This window comes from Eulemur rufifrons, chromosome 5 (assembly GCF_041146395.1).
Source record: "Eulemur rufifrons isolate Redbay chromosome 5, OSU_ERuf_1, whole genome shotgun sequence".
Classification (NCBI taxonomy): Eukaryota; Metazoa; Chordata; class Mammalia; order Primates; family Lemuridae; genus Eulemur; species Eulemur rufifrons.
The window spans coordinates 29236157-29253312 of record NC_090987.1 but is presented as its reverse complement, the minus strand read 5'-3'; the positions used below and the strand labels follow the sequence as shown (position 1 = coordinate 29253312).

The 17156-nt window shown below is 55.4% G+C and overlaps 1 protein-coding gene across 50 annotated transcripts in view; it reads right to left on the bottom strand.

Annotated features, from left to right (window-relative positions):
• CELF4 (CUGBP Elav-like family member 4) overlaps nt 1–17156 on the bottom strand; it is a 298106-nt gene that overhangs the window by 210533 nt on the left and 70417 nt on the right. For 45 of the 50 annotated variants that reach the window (XR_011233579.1, XR_011233581.1, XR_011233580.1 and 42 more), the window contains one exon: nt 10157–10239. Coding sequence is in view for 39 of the 50 variants with exons in the window: in XM_069468089.1 (XP_069324190.1) it covers nt 10157–10239 (83 nt within the window). In the remaining 11 variants the exon portion in view is untranslated. Of the gene's footprint in view, nt 1–10156; nt 10240–10356; nt 10421–17156 lie in introns of those variants that run through there. The other 5 variants (XM_069468084.1, XM_069468085.1, XM_069468086.1 and 2 more) reach the window with 1 other exon arrangement.

The window sequence follows — 17156 nt, the reverse complement described above, 5'->3', positions numbered from 1 at the left end:
GGAGTGGGGCCCGAGACTCTGCATTTCTAACAACTCCCCCCACCCGACCCTGTGGTGCCGATGTGCTACACTGTAGCCAGGGTTTAGACCTTCAGCGCTGCTGACCCGCAGAGGCTCAGACAAGGCGGGCATCGGTGTGCGGTGGAACAGCCTGGGGAGCTTCACAGAGGAGGGTGAGAGCTTGGGTGGGGCTGAGTCCTGCCGCCCCCGGAGGAGGATTCTGGTGGGTGGGCAGGAGGAGGCAGCCCCTTCCAGGAAGGAGGGAAGCTGGGGACATGCTGGGGCTGAAGGCATGCCCAGTGCATGCAGGATTTCGGGGTGACTGGTCTGCCTGGGGTTTACTGGAGCCCCAGGTGCAAGGGCTGGAGGTCCTGAAGTGCAGCGTGGGAGAAAGGCACTCCTCCATTCCCCAGCCCATCCACCGTTCTCATCCCTGACTCCAGGAGGAAAATTCAGACTGTGCTGGCTCCCCAAAGTCCTGCCCCTCTCACCACCTTTCCAATTTCCTCTCCCCTCCACACACAACCGAATTCTGTCCTCCCTCTCTGTGGAGTCCTTTCTGGTCATTCCCGCTCACAGTCATCTCCCTTTTCTGAAATATAACAGGACATATAGTCCAAATTGCATACTTGAACCGTTTTATATTTTTATTATCCTCTAATTATTTCATATATGAATTAGGAGTCACAGGATTTTATTGTGGCAAAGGACCCCGAAGGTCATCCACACGCACATCATTGTTTTGTCATTAATAATACTACTTGGATTATTTATAGCAATCCACTGCATATAAAGGGCTTACACACGTGGTTTTCATTATAGAAATTAGGAAACTCAGACCCGGAAAGGTTGGGTGGCTTGTCCCAAGTCATCCAGCTGGTTGGTGTCCTCTGTACAGGCTGTCAGTGTTCTGAAGGGTAGAGTGAAGCGTTTGGCATCATTCAGCCTCTTCTGTGCCAGGCACAGAGCTGGGCACACCAGGCTCACCGTTAAACACACTTGGCTTGTGCCCACTCAGCCACCGGGAGAGGAAACCACCACACGGCGCCCCCTGGTGGGCGCACAAGGACATACCACAAATGCCTTTGATTAAAACGAGCACTTGAACCACAGTCATCTTGGGGACCCCAGAGAGACTTCATCTTCCTGAACTTCAGCCCTTTTCCCTTCACAACAACTGTTTTCATGAGGAATTAAAGAATACAGAACAATACCGCTTTTTTCCATCGCCACCCAGGCTTGCCCATCTTTGATGGCATGGGGCAGCCAGTTCCGGACCCCTGCCGGTCAACAACAAAGGCATCTGGCCCTGTGCTCGCCCACACACAGCTCCCTAGCAGAAACCCTCCAATCCTAAAACACCTCCGTCCCGGAGCAGGAGCTCACACAGACATTCCGTTTCCCAGCCTCGTTTTCTGGCGAAAAGGTCAACAGACCCTTTAGCAGGCTCACATGGACACACGCAGGCACAGCCCCGGAAGGAGGCAGCCTCACATTCCCGCACTGGTGGACACAGGCCTCGCTCCACGCACGCCCACATTCGCACCTGTGTCGGCTGCGGCTGCCCTGGCCAAGGCGCCCTCCACGCAGCATTTCCTCCCCGCGTCTGTGACCACGGAGTGAGGCCTTCTCGCCTTTCCCAGCATGTCCTGCAGGGCGGGCTAGGCTGCAAACTCGGGGCCTGGAGGGGGTATGGCCAGCAGGGGAGCCGAGAGAATGGCCCTGTTGGGATGCCCCTGGGAGATGCCAAGGCCAGCGAGGTCGCTCGCAGAGAGGAGCTGCCTCCCCCTGCCCGCTGTGCTGGACCAGTTCCAGGCACAGGCGCAAGTGTAGGCGCGCACAGGGCCGGACTCCGAGATGAGAAACCTAGAGTTGACCGGGCAGCCGGGGACCAGAGGGCAGCCCTGGGGGCCTCGGGGGATTGGAAAGCTCCCTGAGGGGGCCAGAAAGTCTGTTCAGAGGAAGTGACGTTGGATTTGGGCCTCTGAGGCTGAATGGAAACTCTCTGGGTGGAGGGAATGATGTGGAAAAAGAGGAGCTTGAAGGAAGGTGACATGTCTGAGCTCCGTGGGTCTGGAGGGTTTGTGGCCAGGAGACGGCCTGTTCCCGGGTGAATCTGTTGGTGACAGGAGCCTGAAGGGTTCTCAGGGGGTGGGATCCTTATCTCACGATGCCAACCTTGGCCACCCTCTGAAGAGTGTACCAGAGGGGCGAGGGCCTGGGGAACAGAAGGCCCCCACGGCGGCATGGGCTCTTCCAGGGCTCCCGGGTTTATCCTGCCGCCTCTCTCATCTGAACTCCTAGGCACTTCCCGTCGCTACCATTTTTGGGGCCCCTAAAGATATTTTCCGCATCGTGAGCTGTCTTCACACTTGCCTACCAAACCAGATTATAAACTCCTTCTTCAACAGGCCGTGTCTTACTCATTTTTGTCCGATGCCAGACACCCTACCTCCCACAACCAAACTCCGCTCGGGGCAGGTTATCCGTAAACGTCACTGCTGCCGATTCGGGTGATGGCAATCGTGATCCAAGCCACGCCAAGGCAAATGCTGCAGAAAGTTTCCAAACGCCTGCCTGGTTTCCTTAGAAAGAGACCTGAGCAGAGGGCAGGGGTGGGCGTGCTGTCGGGAGCCCAGCCTTGGCCCTGGGGGTGGGGGGCGGGAAGTCTGGCTGCTTTGCCTCCGGAGAGACATCTCTGACCCACGTTTTATTACACTTGTCACCAATGGCGTCGAGTAGCAGAGAGCAGGAGACACTGTCGTCCTCACTCTCCCACTCTCCCCTCGTCTCCCTGTCATCTTAAGTAATGCGGGTAATGCCAAGTCTATTATTCTTAGAAATATAAAGGATGTCAGAGCTGGAAGGGACTCGAGAGGCAATCTAGCCCACCACCTCTTTCACCATCTAGACGGTTCCAGGCAGGGTCCAAGCTGAGCGCTCTGCCCAGGGCCACACGGCTTGTTGGTGGCAGGCTGGTTCTGGAGGTCCCTTCTGTCCATTATCCCACATGCTTTCTTATTTGCTTGTTTCTTTCTTTCAAGTCAGGTACGATGACCGAGGACACAGAGGTTCTCTGGTTCTTTGGGATAAACTTGCCAGGAAGGCTTACTGAGCACAGGCCACACGGCAGGCCTCGGCTCTGTTGTGGGGCCACAGAGAAGACGTGGCCCCTATGGGAGTCAAGTCACTTGCCTGAAAGATGGGGACCCTCCCAGGCCAGTGTGGGCAGGGCAGGGAAGAAGCGGGCAGTGTAGGAGGAGGACAGTGTGGGCATCGCTCCAGGGAGGAGGACTTCGAGATGCCCCTAAGGGAAGGGGAGTGCAAAAGACTTCATGAAAACAGTGGGGTGTGAGGCTGAGGCTGGGGCTGAAAGCTGGCATGGAAGAGGAGAGGCAAGATCCAACGGCACCACGGATGTCGCCCCTATGCCCACGTGGCCCTCAGTTTCTGGATATAAAGCACTTTGAACTTCCCTCTAGCAACCTTGGTGTTCCCTTCTATATAACGGGCCTGTGTCTGTGACACGTGGTGAAGGGGCTGCTGGGATAGAAAGCCTGGGTAGGGCAGGAGCCTGCCAAACCTGCTTCCTGTCAACGTGGGGGCTCTTCCGAAGGGAGGGGCTGGAGAAACCCCCAGCGTGGGTGGGCCTCGAGTCCTGGGTTCTGGTCCCAGCTCTGTCAGGGGCAACCTCTCCACTCGTCTCACCCAGGAGAGAGCTGGAGTCAGTGCTGAAACTGGCAGCTCTTGCTTAACGCCTGGAGGTGGGCTCTGCCCTGCTCCCCTGCCCACCCCTCCACCTGCCCCTGCCCCCTGCTCACACCACTGGAGTGTGTGCCCCTCAGCAAACTCTCCCAGTTCCGACACTCTAGGGACCCTTGGGCTTGTCCCCCAAGTGAGTGAGAAGCAGAGAGTAGGAGAGGAACGCTCTGCTCCTGGGGCCCCGTCCTGCCTTCCACCCCACCCTCGGCCCTGGGACAGGGTTTCTTATGTCGGCACTGTTGACATTCTGGGCCTGATCATTCTCAGCTGTGGCGACTGTCCGTGCATTGTGGGATATTCAGCAGCACCCCACCCACCAGATGCCGGGCAGTGGTGTCTCCAGACAATGTCCAATGTCCCTGGGGGGCAAACTTGAGAACCACTGCCCTAAAAGGACAGATGAATACTTCTTGCAGGGAATGTGGGAAAGAAGAAAGATATGTCATCCATTTCCCCACGAGAGAAAGAAAGAAGCATGAAGCTAGGTGAGAGGCAGAGGAAGGGCCAGGGGGACCCTGTGACTCAGACACCCTTGTAGGGGTGTCTTTTCCACCCTACTGTAGAGGAGCCCAGGGAAGCCCGTTTCTCAGTGTTAGGGGTTGAATTGTGTTCCCCACAAAGATATTAACATCCTAACCCCCAGGACCTGTGGATGTGACCTTTGAAATCGGGTCTTTGCTGATGATCAAGTTAAGATGAGGTCATTAGGGTGGTATGACTGTGTCCTTATACGACGGGGAAGTTTGGACACAGACACAGACTACGTGCACAGGGAAGATGACATGAAGACACAGAGAGAAGACCATCTATAAGCAAGGAATGCTTGAGGCCACCAGAGGTGAGGACAGAGGCCTGGGACAGATTGTCCCTCACAGCCCTTAGAAAGAACCAACTCTGCCCACACCTTGATTTGGGACTCTGAGTCTCCAGAACTGTGAGACGATAGATTTCCGTTGTTTAAGTCACCCAGTTTGTGGCACTTTGTTGCAGCAGTCCCCAAACTGCTACACTCAGCAAGAAGGACAACAGGACCAGGGGACTGGAGGGGTATGTGGATCTGGCTGTGACCAGATGTGAAGCAGAGACACAGAGAGTGGCAGTGGCCGAGAGAGAAGACACAGGTGCTGATGTGGCCCAGACCCACCGTGCAGAGACCAACACGGTGCCCACAGGACAGACAAGCAGAAACACATCACATTTCTAAACTGAAACGCTTTGATTGTGCCAATCAGCAGAAGTTGTAAAACTACCCCGAAGAATTAACAGCCTTCGTACATGCTAACTACATCCATCATAAATTCGTCTTTAGTTTCTGTTATCATATCACTGTCTCTGGGGACCCCTGTCTTGTCATCATTTGCCCTTTATAATTTATTCATCTCATTCTTGCCTGCATCCTTCCTACTTATCATTCATCTTTATAGTTGTACATAAAATTAGACGGATCCCTCCGTGGCAGGACTGTCAGGGAAGCCCCCCGACGGCTGGTGGAGGTCCTGCCAGAGCCTCCTGTGGGTGTCGGGGTGGAGGAGGGTGGGCTGCAGGGGAGGGGGAAGGGAGGTGAAATCACGGACAAGTGAGAGGACAAGAGAAGAGAAGGTCGATGGGAGGGAAAAAGAGAAAGAGGAAAATGCCCAGAGGGAGAGAAGAGAGGAGGAAACAGAGACACTCAGAGGAGAGAGAGAGAGAACAAAGAGAGAGAGAAAGAAAGGAAGAGAAAACGGGATTAAGGAAAAGGGCAGTGAGAGGAACGAACAGGTGGAAAGAAGAGACTGAGATGGGGGTTCTAGAAATCCAATTGAGCTCTTTCTAATTTTCCATTTCAGCATCTTTCCTGATATAAACTCAAGGAAGGTCATGTTAAATTTCCATGGGAATCACCCGTCTTGAGTCTCGGTGACCTGAGTGGGGAGGTGCGATGGCGGGGACATTGCACGACTGCGGGCTGACACGCGGGGTGGGACGTGGGAGCCGCCAGGGAGGAGTGTGTCCATTTGCTTTGTATTCTACGGTTGCCAGAGTGAGGACGTGAAAGCCAATCTTTAGCTAGTGAATTGGAACTTTAATGTTTACCAAGCAGATACAGCTCCCACTCCCCCAGCCCATGCCCGCGCCCTCTCCCCACTGCCTCCAGGACCCCTGCTGACTGGACCCAGCTCTCAGGAGCCCCTTCTGCTTCCAAACGAGCACAGTGCAGGCCACTGCTTGTCACATCACCTGGTTTTCTCTAGTCCAAGCCTCTCCCCTGAGACTCTCCATCCCCACCTTTGGAAACAGATGGGCTCTTTCTGGAAGACAATTCCTGCAAAGTCCCAAAGGCATCAAAGGGCTTATTTTAAAGAACAGAATTCTTCCAGGAGGCTTCCTGGGGACACTCAGGCTGCAGGGAACCCTCAGAGTGGCCTCTGCTGCCCAGTGTGAGTCTCCTGCTCAGACAGGCTGGCCACTCTCGCCTCCTGGCCCACCCCACGTGCCGCCACTTTGGGATGTTTCTCAGACCAGTGATCTCATCTCACATACCCGTCTTACTTCCAACTCTCTGTTCCCACCCTGCCCATATCCTGAATGAAAACTTGGAGCAACTCCTGCACTCTGTAGGTGGTGCCAGCAGAGGTGAGCAGCCTGGGCTTTGGTATTAATAGCAGACCCAGGGCAGGTCCTGGCTCGGACATTTGTCAGTTGTGTGGCCTTGTGGGGGTAATCCTGGCATCTTCCCCATAGCATGGTTGGGAAGATAAAACAAGGCAACAGAGGAAAAGTCCTTGGCACCATGCCTGTCAGATAGTAAGTGCTTAATAAATAGTAGTTGTGATAATTGAGCAATTGTCCACACTACCCATTGTATAATAACATGTGCTGTCTTGTATTGTTGATTATCTATACTTTTTGTGGCTTCTGTCCCCACCTTGGTGGGCAACTCCAAGAGGGGAGGGGAATGTGTTTGCCTCATCTCTGTGCCTTGCAGGAACCCCAGCACGGTGCCTGGCACACACTCAGGAAATACCTGCAGATGGACTGAAAGCTGCCCCGCGTTGGCTGTCCCCAGTGGATAGGGAACAAACACTAAGAATGGAAGGGGGTGGACTGGAGAGGGGAAGGGGGCCAGGAGAGAGTGAGGTTGAGAGTATGAGGGGGACAGATTGAGATCGAGAATTTAGAAAAAGTGGAGTCATTCTGCCTAGATTCTGGCAGACGGCAGTGCTCGAAGGCGATGAGGCTTCATTGTTTAATAATCTCATTCTACTGAAATCATGCCAAGCTCAAAAATAATAATCCATTTGTGACACTGGTCCAGGGGTGACTCCATCGGCCATCAGAGGGGCTTTGGCTGGGCGGATTCTCAGGGATACTGACCTCCGATATGTAAGAACAGCCGTCATCGTCTGGTTTCTCAGATTCCACTTATCCCAAGAGAAATGTCGGCTCCCCTTTTCATTCCCTGAATAAAGACATGTCGTAGGGTGCCTCTGGTTCTGTCTCTGTGATTTTGTTGTTGTTGCTCACGGTGGGGGCGGTGGTGGTCGTGTGAGTGTGTATACGACAACAATGGGATTATTTTTCTTGCTGGCAACAGGATGCTAGCTCTGTAACTTGCTAGGAAACAGAACAGGCTGCCTGTACTATCTTTTCTCCCCTTTCTCTCCTCAGTGAGAAGTGGAGGGCTGATTTTAATGGATTGATTTTAATGGATTTTGAAGTCTGGAAAAGTGCCTAAATTGCTGAGGTTACCAGTTTTCCAGGTTCTTTTTTTTCAATTCCATTCTCCTTAGTCAGACATAGAGTGTGCTCACTGGAGCACCTAGTATGGTCACCCCAGACACGAAGAGGTCCCCCTCTGCCCCCCAATCAAACAGGCAGCCATGAACACAGCCTCAGCTGGTGGGAGCACTTATTATTTGGAAGAGGGAGAGCGTTTGCTCAGTCCTGTCCCTGCATTTGCTAGTGGCACACTTCCTCTGATCTTGAAGGAGAAAACCAACGGACAATAATAATACCAGTTCTGCTTTCTGGAATCAAAATGACTCCACTTTAAAGAATAATTTTATCTGGTCATTTTGTTTTTCATTTGTCTGCATGTGGGTTTGCGCAGGGATGATGTGCCCTGGGAACTTCATGCTGCAATCCTACCTTTTCTTCCTTTTCCTCCCCTCTGTGGGCTGTACCTGCCCTGAGAATTGTATGATGAGGTTTTTGAGGCCATGAGTCTCCCCGTGAAGCCTTTGAAGAAAGGACGGTGTTCCAGGCACTGCAAGGCGACTCTAGGCTATGTTTCAGTTCTGTTGCTGGCCTCTCTCTTCACTCCTCCCCTCTCCCAACATATATTCACGTTTCTTTTTGCCTTTTCTCTCCAACTTACCCAACTTGTCTTTGTGATTTCAGAAAAATGCCACTGGATCTCCCAGTATGAAGGATTAGCACAGATTATGGGGAACAGTGTTAATTATCGGTGGAAGGGGGGCTGTCGCGTCGCTCCAATGTGCTCCTGATTTCCCCTGGGCCTTTCTGCCTGGTAATAAGCCTTCTTTAATCTGGCAGGCCCCTTGGTGAAATCAGCACCACGGACAGTGATATTGATTGCTTCTGAGAAACCATCACAGCTGCTCAACCAAATTACCTTTGATATGTGACCTTTAATGTAATTACTGCAACATCAAAGTATTTCTATAAATTATTAAAGAACTAATACACTCCATCATTTAGCTATTCTATTATATGTAAAATAAACAACCACAAGTTAATGTTAGATCCTGAACAATCCACACTTGCTACTGAAATTCTCGCAGTTCCCAGCCTCTCTCCCCCTTCAAAATCCTAAGCCTCCCCCTCCCACCTTCTCTCTTTCTGTTTCCCCATCTGATTCCGGCTTTTAGCCATCATGAAACTCCCCAGCAATCTCTCTCCAGCTGATGAAGGGCCTCCCATAACAATGGTATTTTCTATTCCATTTGGGTGGCTCTAAAATATCTATCACAATCTCCCCCAAAACAAAGTACCATAAACACTTTATTAATCAGCACAAACCTTTCTCAGAAGCCTTTGATTATCTTACAATATGGCTTTATGCTTCACACATAACATGGGGCGATGTGGAGCATATTTCTGCCATCTTACAGAGGGCACCCAGAAAGTAATTACTATAATATATGTGCATGTAGCCTCGCCACTAAAAAACCAACTGGGGAATGGCCACCCTGCCAGAGCTGGGCTTCACACAAAATCTGTGCGGTGCTCAATTTCCATATATTTGCATCTGCGGGTATGTTATTAAGATGACTCAGCCCCGTGCTTTGCAATCACAAATACCAAAATACAATACAAAGGCTGTCTTAATGGAAGGAAGGCCCTGTGCAATCCAGCACTCCCCACCCCTGAACGGGTAAAGAAAGATCTTTGATGTAAAAGAAGGCTGCCCCCGCCCCGGGTTGCATTTTCTCTCGTCTACCTGGTTAACCTTTCCCGCTGCGGGGCAGAAATGGAAACGTGTGTTTACATACGGTTGGCTTGGTAAGAATGTAAACATGCATGTGTGAGCATGGGTGTGCATACATATAAAACACACGTGCTTCCCTGCAGTGCCCATTGTATACACTTAAACACTGTATATTTATAAATTCTTTAAATTATGCCCACAAACACACATCTTTCCATTTATCTTTAGATACTCAGCAGCAGTATATCTCCACCTCCCCCCCTCCCACCGCCCCGTCTCTCTGAACCCACAGGAGAGACCGCGCAGACCCTTGACCCGAGGAACACTTCTTATTTTATGGTGATGAACTAGCCTCGATAATAGCCATGGCTGATATCACACCCAGTTAGGGGGGCCATAAATAATTCTCTTCTCCCCCGCACAGAAGCTATAAACCAGGGCCGAGGCGCGATAGTTTATCAAAGACGAGGGCTGGCTCCTTAAATAAACCGTGGTGATCTCACTCGCGGCGCCGAGCTCGGGCCCGGAGGCGCCCCCTCCCAGCCGGGCCCGGCTCGGGAGCAGCCGGGGCGCACGGGATGGGCGCACTCCACCGCACGCGCGGCGGGCGGGGGCTGCTCGGCTCCCGGGCCCGGGACATGCCGCGCCCCCGCCCCGGGCTGCCCGCGCAGACGCCGCGCCCCGGCCCCGGCCCAATCCGCCCCGTCCCCAGCCCAGTCGGCCCCGGCTTCCGTCGGGCTTGGACGGCCGAGGACCGAGGCGGCCGCGCGAGGTCTGATCCGGGCGCCCACGCGCCCTCCACCCACCGGCGCCTCGCGGCCGCGGGGAGCGCGCAGGGCGGGCGAGAGCTCCCGAGCGAAGGCGGGCGGCGGGCCCCCGCCGCCATCTCCCCGCCTCCCCGGCCTCCCGCAGTCGCCCCCTGTCGGCGCGTCGGTCGCTCGCGCGGCGGCGGGTGCCACTTACCCCGGGCAGGGTCTTCTGCTCGTGCAGCGCGCTCTGGGCCTTCAGCGCTGACTCACGCTCGCAGTAGGTGAGGAAGGCGCAGCCTGGGGAGGGAAGCAAGCGCCGACAAGGGTCAGTGGGGCGCCCCGGGCCCGCCGACGCGCCCTGCCGCCCGCCCTCCAGGCGCCCGCCCCCTCCCTGCGCTTCGTCCCTCTCCCCACCTCTCCTCTCCTGTGCACTCCACTCGGAGCTTCGCTGCCTCTCCGTGTTCCTGTCTGTCTACCTCTCGTCCCTCCCTTTGCTTTTCTATTTTGCTCCCTCCGCGGAGTCTCCCCACCCTGCATCTTCCCCCCACCACACCCCCTCTCCCCACGGGTCTGTCCTTGTCCCTGCGCCCTGGCGCCTCAGGCCTCTCTGCCCTCTCCCTCAGGGTGCTGTTTCTGGCAGGGTCAGCGCCAGCCCCTACACCTCCCAGAAGGGGCAGCTTCCACCCCTCACCCCCGGCACCTCTGGCCACACTTGACCACGAGCCCCTGTTCTGCCCCCCCCCCCCCAGGAGTGCTGGCGGCTGCTCCATCAGGGATGATGGAGGGACTCTCCAGACCTTCCAAATGAAGGCTCCATCCATAAGGAGGACCCCAGGCCAGGCTGTCCCGATGAACTAGGTGGGGATGTCATGTGTCCCTTGTGTTTCCTGCCGCCATCCCTCTTGTGGCATCTGCAGTGAGGGATGGTCTTCACACCCCTCGAAATCAGAGGGCTTCTTGGGCGTTCCCAGACCACTGAGGCACAGCGCCGGGCCTGAGGTACCCCTTGCTCTGCCTTTAATTCCCTGGGTGTCCCTGGCAAATCGCATCCCCTGTCTGGCCTCAGTTTCCCCATCTGTGAACCGAGAGGGCTCAGTCTAGCTCTCCCATTGAGCGACTCTACCAGGGCCACACCCTTACCTCCATGTGGGGGGAATCCAGATTGTACAGAGCAATATACTGAAGGGGTGACTTGTCAGTCCTGCCCGGTGACAAGGCACGGTGACAAGGCAGAGAGTGTTTAGCAATCAGGGAGTCTTTATCGGGGTTCCCTCAAGCTGCCAGTGGCAGGGGCCTCTTCCTCTGCCTGCACATGTGGTTGAGGGTAGCTTGGGAGGCCTGCAAGGCTTGAAACCATGGAGAAAGTGGAAAAGCCCATTATGGCCAAAGCAGGCTTGAGTCCCCTAGGGAACAGTCACCCCAGAGAAGGTGGGCCATCCTCCCCTGTTCCTCTCTCTTTCTCCCGTTATCTTATCCGAGGCCCCCCATCAACCTGTGCTCCCCTCCAACTCTCATTCTTCTGTTCTCGTTGCCTGCTCACCTGGTTTTGCCTTCTCTTTCCATTTCCACTTCTCCCGGCCCAGTCCACCTTGCAGGAATCTGCTCAAGTTCTACCTACTCCAGGCAGCCCTCCTTGACTGGTCTAGTCCATCCCCAGCTCACCACTGCAGCCAGCCATTGGGTAGATCTCACAGCCATTTATTTCCTGAGTCCCTGCTCTGTGCCAGGCTCTGTGTCAGGCCTGGTGGCCCAGGCCACCCTCTCATGAGGCCTGCAGGCTGGTGTTGCCAGTCTGGAGCCTACACCAGCCTTTGTCACCAGGTTTGCTCTTGTTGCCCAGCACAGAGTGCTCCTGGTGTCCGCTGCAGTTTCCAACCCTTCCACCATGCCTCTTGTGCCCAATTCAAACCCCCTTCCTCCTCTTCCAGCGTAGAAACCTGTCCTGCCTACCTTCCTTCCTGGCTCCAGAGAGGAGGCAGAAAGGGGATGTATTTGTGAAGGGGACACAGAGATGGAAGAAGGAAGCAGGAGAGAAGACTGGGAGATAGAAACTCTGTCCTCCCCAGCTCCAGCTCCTGCCCCAGGCTGGGAGGAGCTGCCAAGGAGTCTCTCTCCCACTCCATCTCATCCCTCCCTTGTCCAGACCCCAGATCACCCCTCCTCCCACCCCCTCCTCCTCCCTCCTGGTCACTGGCAGACGGTTATTGATGGAGACACCCGGGAACTGAAATGAATAGCGGTCAGAGGCCCCGTGACGTCGTCCCGTGTGCTGCCGCCTGCCGCTCCCGGGGGTGTCTTTCCTCCCATCCCCTCGTCCCCTCGTTGGCCTTGTCCTCTGCCTGCAGCCAGGAGGCGGCCACTGCCTCAGCTGCATGCAGGCAAGCCAGCCTGGGACAAGGTCAGGGGCAGACTTGGTGGGGAGGGAGGGGGGAGGAAGAGGAGGAGAAGGAGGAGGAGGAAGTGACCATATTGTTTCCGTGGCCCAGGATAACAAGGAAAGGATTCCAGAGGAAAAGGAATCTGTTGCTTTTGTCCAGCTTCCAGGAACTTCTGCCACAGTTTTGGAGAGAGCTCACAACTCCATTGTGAACCAGAATCTTTCAGGGCCCCCAGCCCCGCGTGGCCTCCCCTGCCATCTCCACCCACTGAATTTACCTCCTTCTTGTCTTCCGTTTGCCCACTCACTGGCCTCTCGGTTTCTCAGCCCCACCAGACACACTCTTCCTTAGGGTCTTTGCATTGGTCGTCCCTTCTGCCCAGAATGGCCCCCCACCCACCCCTGCCATCCGCAGCCTTGCCCCTTCACTTCCCCCAGGTTTCTGCTCAAATGTGACCTCAGAGACACCTCTCTTGGCCACCTTATTTATCAGAGCCCCCCAACACTAACATACTCTCTGACCCCTTGTCTTGTCTCGCGTTCCATTTGGCACCTGTTACCCCTGACATATCAATGCATACGTGCTCAGTGATTGGCAGTCTCCTCGTGCTCAGAGGAGGTCGGGAACCTGCTTCTGTTCTGTTCCCGCTTGGTTCTCAGTGCCCTGCACAGGGTGGAGCTCTGTGCATCTTGGTTGAGAGCACTGAATGCCTGAACACCTCCGCAAATTTGGTGAGGCAGTAGGTGGCGGAGGGACACAGAAATAATGCTCAGAGGCTACTGAGCGCTGACCAAGGCCCTGTGGACACTGAGAGGGTTGATAGGCGGGTCCCTGCTGGGAGGGCTCTTGTGCCAAAAGCTTCCTCGAGCCTGTTCAGCCTGACGGTGCACACTTGCTCTGAGTCAATCCCCTGAAAAGGCCGATGCCCAGCTCTGCCCAGGAGTGCCCCTCACCAGCCAGGGGGCACTTCCTGATTTGCCTCTCTGAACCCCAGTTTCCTCATCTGTAAAAAAGGGACAGCAATCGCCCTCTGAAGCTTGTGGGGAGACCTACTTGTCATGAGTATTAACAACCTCTGCAGCATGGACTCACTGCAGAGCACAGTGTGAGCATCAGTTCACTCTTGGGAAGCAGGAGGTCAGGGAGGCGTGGAGCCCCCTTCCTTCCCCACCTCTGCACCTCTGTGAGGAGGGATCAGCTGTACACAGAAGTCGACAGGGGCCATCCCACCCCAGCCCTTTGCAAACCGTCTCTTCCATCTGACAGTCCACCATGAGAGATTAGTCGTCTCACTTAAGCTCTTGGGGAAAGGCAAATGCGGCTAAGCAGTTCTTAACACTGACTCCCTGGGACAATGACAGCTTTGGGGAGGGGGCTTTGGGAGGAGAGTTTTCCACCACGGGGTGCCGTGGATGATGGTGGGCCTGGAGTGGAGGCTGAGGTGGGGCCCTGGGGGGCCAGGGAAGTGAGGGTGACCCAGCCTCAACCGTCCGACACTCACTTGTCTCTCCTTGGAGGGAGTGGAGGTGGGGCACACAGAACCCTGACTCGCAACAGCTGGCTCTGACTTCTGTCACTCATTCCTGCTCCTCACAGGGTTAAGGAGGGGGAGTGCGGGTGTGCAGCTGGAAGGTGGGGAGATGGGCCGTGTCAGCCTCAGCCTGGCAGCCACCAAATCTGCCAGACTCACTCTCCTGTGATGTACAGAGGTGTCCCCAGAGATGTCCCCAGAGATGTCCCTGTGGGGCCCTTTGGGAACTCACAGTCGAGGTGGGAAATGGGATTCTCTCAGGGAGCAGCCGCATAAACACACGGGACAGTGTGGGAGAGGCTAGCCCGGCTGGCTCTGAACTTGGAGGCTCAAGGAGGTCTGGGAAGGGAGCCCCATCCTTCCTGGGGCTGGGGCTGGTGGCACAGAGAACTCCCCAGCTTCAGACCCAGCGATTCTCTCCGAAGTCCCCATCCTACGTGTACACTTGTGCTTACAGAGGAGAAACAACGCTCCACTGCGGCTCTTTGAAATCGCCAAAAAATTGAAAACCACCTAAATGTCCCTCAGAGCAGGAATGTTTTTATTTTTAAGCTGTGAATACTCTACAGCAGTTAAAAAGATGAAATGATCCTCAATGTACCAACTCGGAAAGCCACATTGTCAGATGGGAAAAGCAGGTTGTGCAATAATAGACGCCATGTGTCTACGAGGGACACACACCCAACTCGTTCCATATGTCCTCATAGCTGTGTGCACATGCAAGGGACAGAGTCTAGAAGTCACATCAAGCAGAAAACAGGGAGTACGGGGTGGAGAGTAGGGGAGTATCTCCCATGACTTTCACTTTTTTTTGTTTTGTTCGACACATTTAGACCCAGAATGTATCTGTGTATTACTTGCTTAATTTACAGAAAAAAATCTTTGCTAAAAGAGGAGGATGGAAGGAAAAGGAGTGGGTGAGAATGGGTGAGCCCGACAGGGTGCAGGACCCACAGCCCGTTTTGGGGAGACAAAGATCACTGGGTATCAGCCTCCTGGCAAACCCTTCGTGAGAGCAGTTAGCCTTGTGGGTGGTGGCTATGCCTCTGGCCCAGAGCTCCCTCTGAGCACGGGAGCTGGCTGCTGCAGCTCTGGGAGGTGGGCAGGCGCTCTCCGCCCAGCAGGCTCTAAACCCTCTGGTTCTTTGGCCCTGAGACCCAGGGGCTGGTGCTTGGGGGATGAGACACCTCCCCTCCTCCCCCTCCTATTCTCCTAGGGCCCTCCCAGCTGACCCTGATGGCGGGACCTAAGGTGAAGAGCCACCCCAGTGACCCAGGGGCTCTTTGGGTGAGTTAGATCCTACCCCCGAGGCCACCTTTCCTGTCCCTGACTCAGATGTTTCTCCCAGCACCAGCTCATCCCCCCCATCTCCCGCCTTCAAGGGTCAGCACTTTCCTGAACCCTGGGATGAAGCAGGACCAAACTGCAGCCTGGCAGAGCAGGGCCGGGCTCTGGCAATCCTCTGAGGGGGGCGGGGCAGAGAGGCAACGTAACCATGGGGTGAGAAGTCACAGGACAGTGCTGCCCTCAGCAGCTGATCCCTGCGCTCCAACCCCCTGCAGCAGCAGGCAGCTGGCCCTGGCGGACCTGCCTCTCCTGGGACACTCAGGACTCTACCGTGTGTGCTCAACACTTGGGCCCATGCTCATGTCTCCTAATGTAGCCACATCACCTTTTCCCATGTACCATTCTTGGGACTGATGTGTCCCTTCTATGTACCAGTTCTGTGTCCTGTGTCTCTGCACAGACTGTCAGCCTGGTGGGTGGTGGTGGAGACAGAGGCTTCTGTAGCTATAGGCCGAAATGGGCCGAGCTCCAGCTCAGGTGTCTGTGGGCTGGAGACCTAGAGGGCCTATGAGGGTGGGGGAGGGAGGAGACCCAAGATTGGGCACCGAAGGGAGATTGGGAAGCTTGATGGGGGCAGAATAGGGAGGGAAGGGAGGAGGAGGGCAAGGCCTGGAGAGGTGAGTGCCCAGAGGGTGTTATGAGGCCAGGGCATGGGGGGTGGGGGCAGACGCCCCTCTCCAGCAGGGGCAGCCTGCAGACCGTGGTGCAAGGGGCACTGCTGGGCCTGATAAGGTGGGCGGTGCCCTCTCTCACGTGGGGGAAAAACACGGCACAGTAGAATTAATTGCACGGAGATGGCAGTAATTTACAAAGCCCCCGTGTGTGGGGATAAAAGGCCCTTGTCATTGTGAAGTGAAGGAAGTACAATTTCCTGCCCAGCTCTGAACAGGGCTGAAGCCTGGGGTGTAATCATCACGGAAGGGAAGGCTCCCGATGCGCCGCACGCCCTCCTCCCACCCCAGCCGGCCTCAGCTTCCTACTAATTGAATTACAGAATTAGCCAGAGGAAGGTGGCCCTAGAATAGGAAGATCTGGACTTTAATAAAACATCAGATCCTTCAGGCCCTGGACTTGGCTGGCCTGGAGGAAGTGGAAGAAAGCTGGGGGGTGGGGAAAGGGAAGGGAGCAGGAGACCCACTAGCTAGACCTCGGGGCAGAGAAGGGGCCATGCCCCAAATATCCACCTGTCCACCTGCCGTGGTGCCTGAAATCACACCCTCAGAGCATCATTGCCTTAGTGGTTCTCACCTGGGGCTGCACCTGAGCCTCACCTAGAGGATTTAAAACACATGTGGGCACTACAGAGAAGTTCAGGCAGCATCTCTGGGACGCATAGAGGAGAAAGGAGGGAGGGAAACCCCCAGCTTCCCTGGAAAGAGGGTTACTGGTGTTCTGAGGTCATGCCTGTGCCCCCATCCAGCCTCTGTCTCCCGTGGTCTGGCTGGGCCAGGGGGGCCTCCCTGGTGCCTGCTGAAGCAGAAGTCCTCCTCCACAACAGGGAGAGACAGCTACAGAGCTGCTCTTCCTCTGGGAATGTCCTCCCACCTCCACTGCCGGGCCCGTGTCTACACAGCCTTCCCAATGCACCTCTTGGATCCTACTCCTTGGGGAATCCCTGAGCACCTCCCTTGGCCACTGTGGTCTCAGCTTCCGTGGATTCTGTGTGGCCTCGCCCTTGACCTCTGCCCACAGCCTGCCTCAGGGGTGAGCCTCATTCTCCATCTCAACTGCGAACAACTTAGAGGTGGGTTCTTGGGGTTCAACAGGGCTGGGCAACAGGTGGGGAAAGACCCCATGGGGCTGTGCCACTCTCCGCTCTTCTATGTGCCCCGCCACTGGTTGGCCATCCTGCCATCTTCCTAGGGCTTTTCCTGGCTGTTCCCAGTCCCCCTAGTCCTTGCTACCTGGACCTTCCTCCCTGTCTCCAAGAGTCCTCTCTGCTGGTATTCCAACAATTC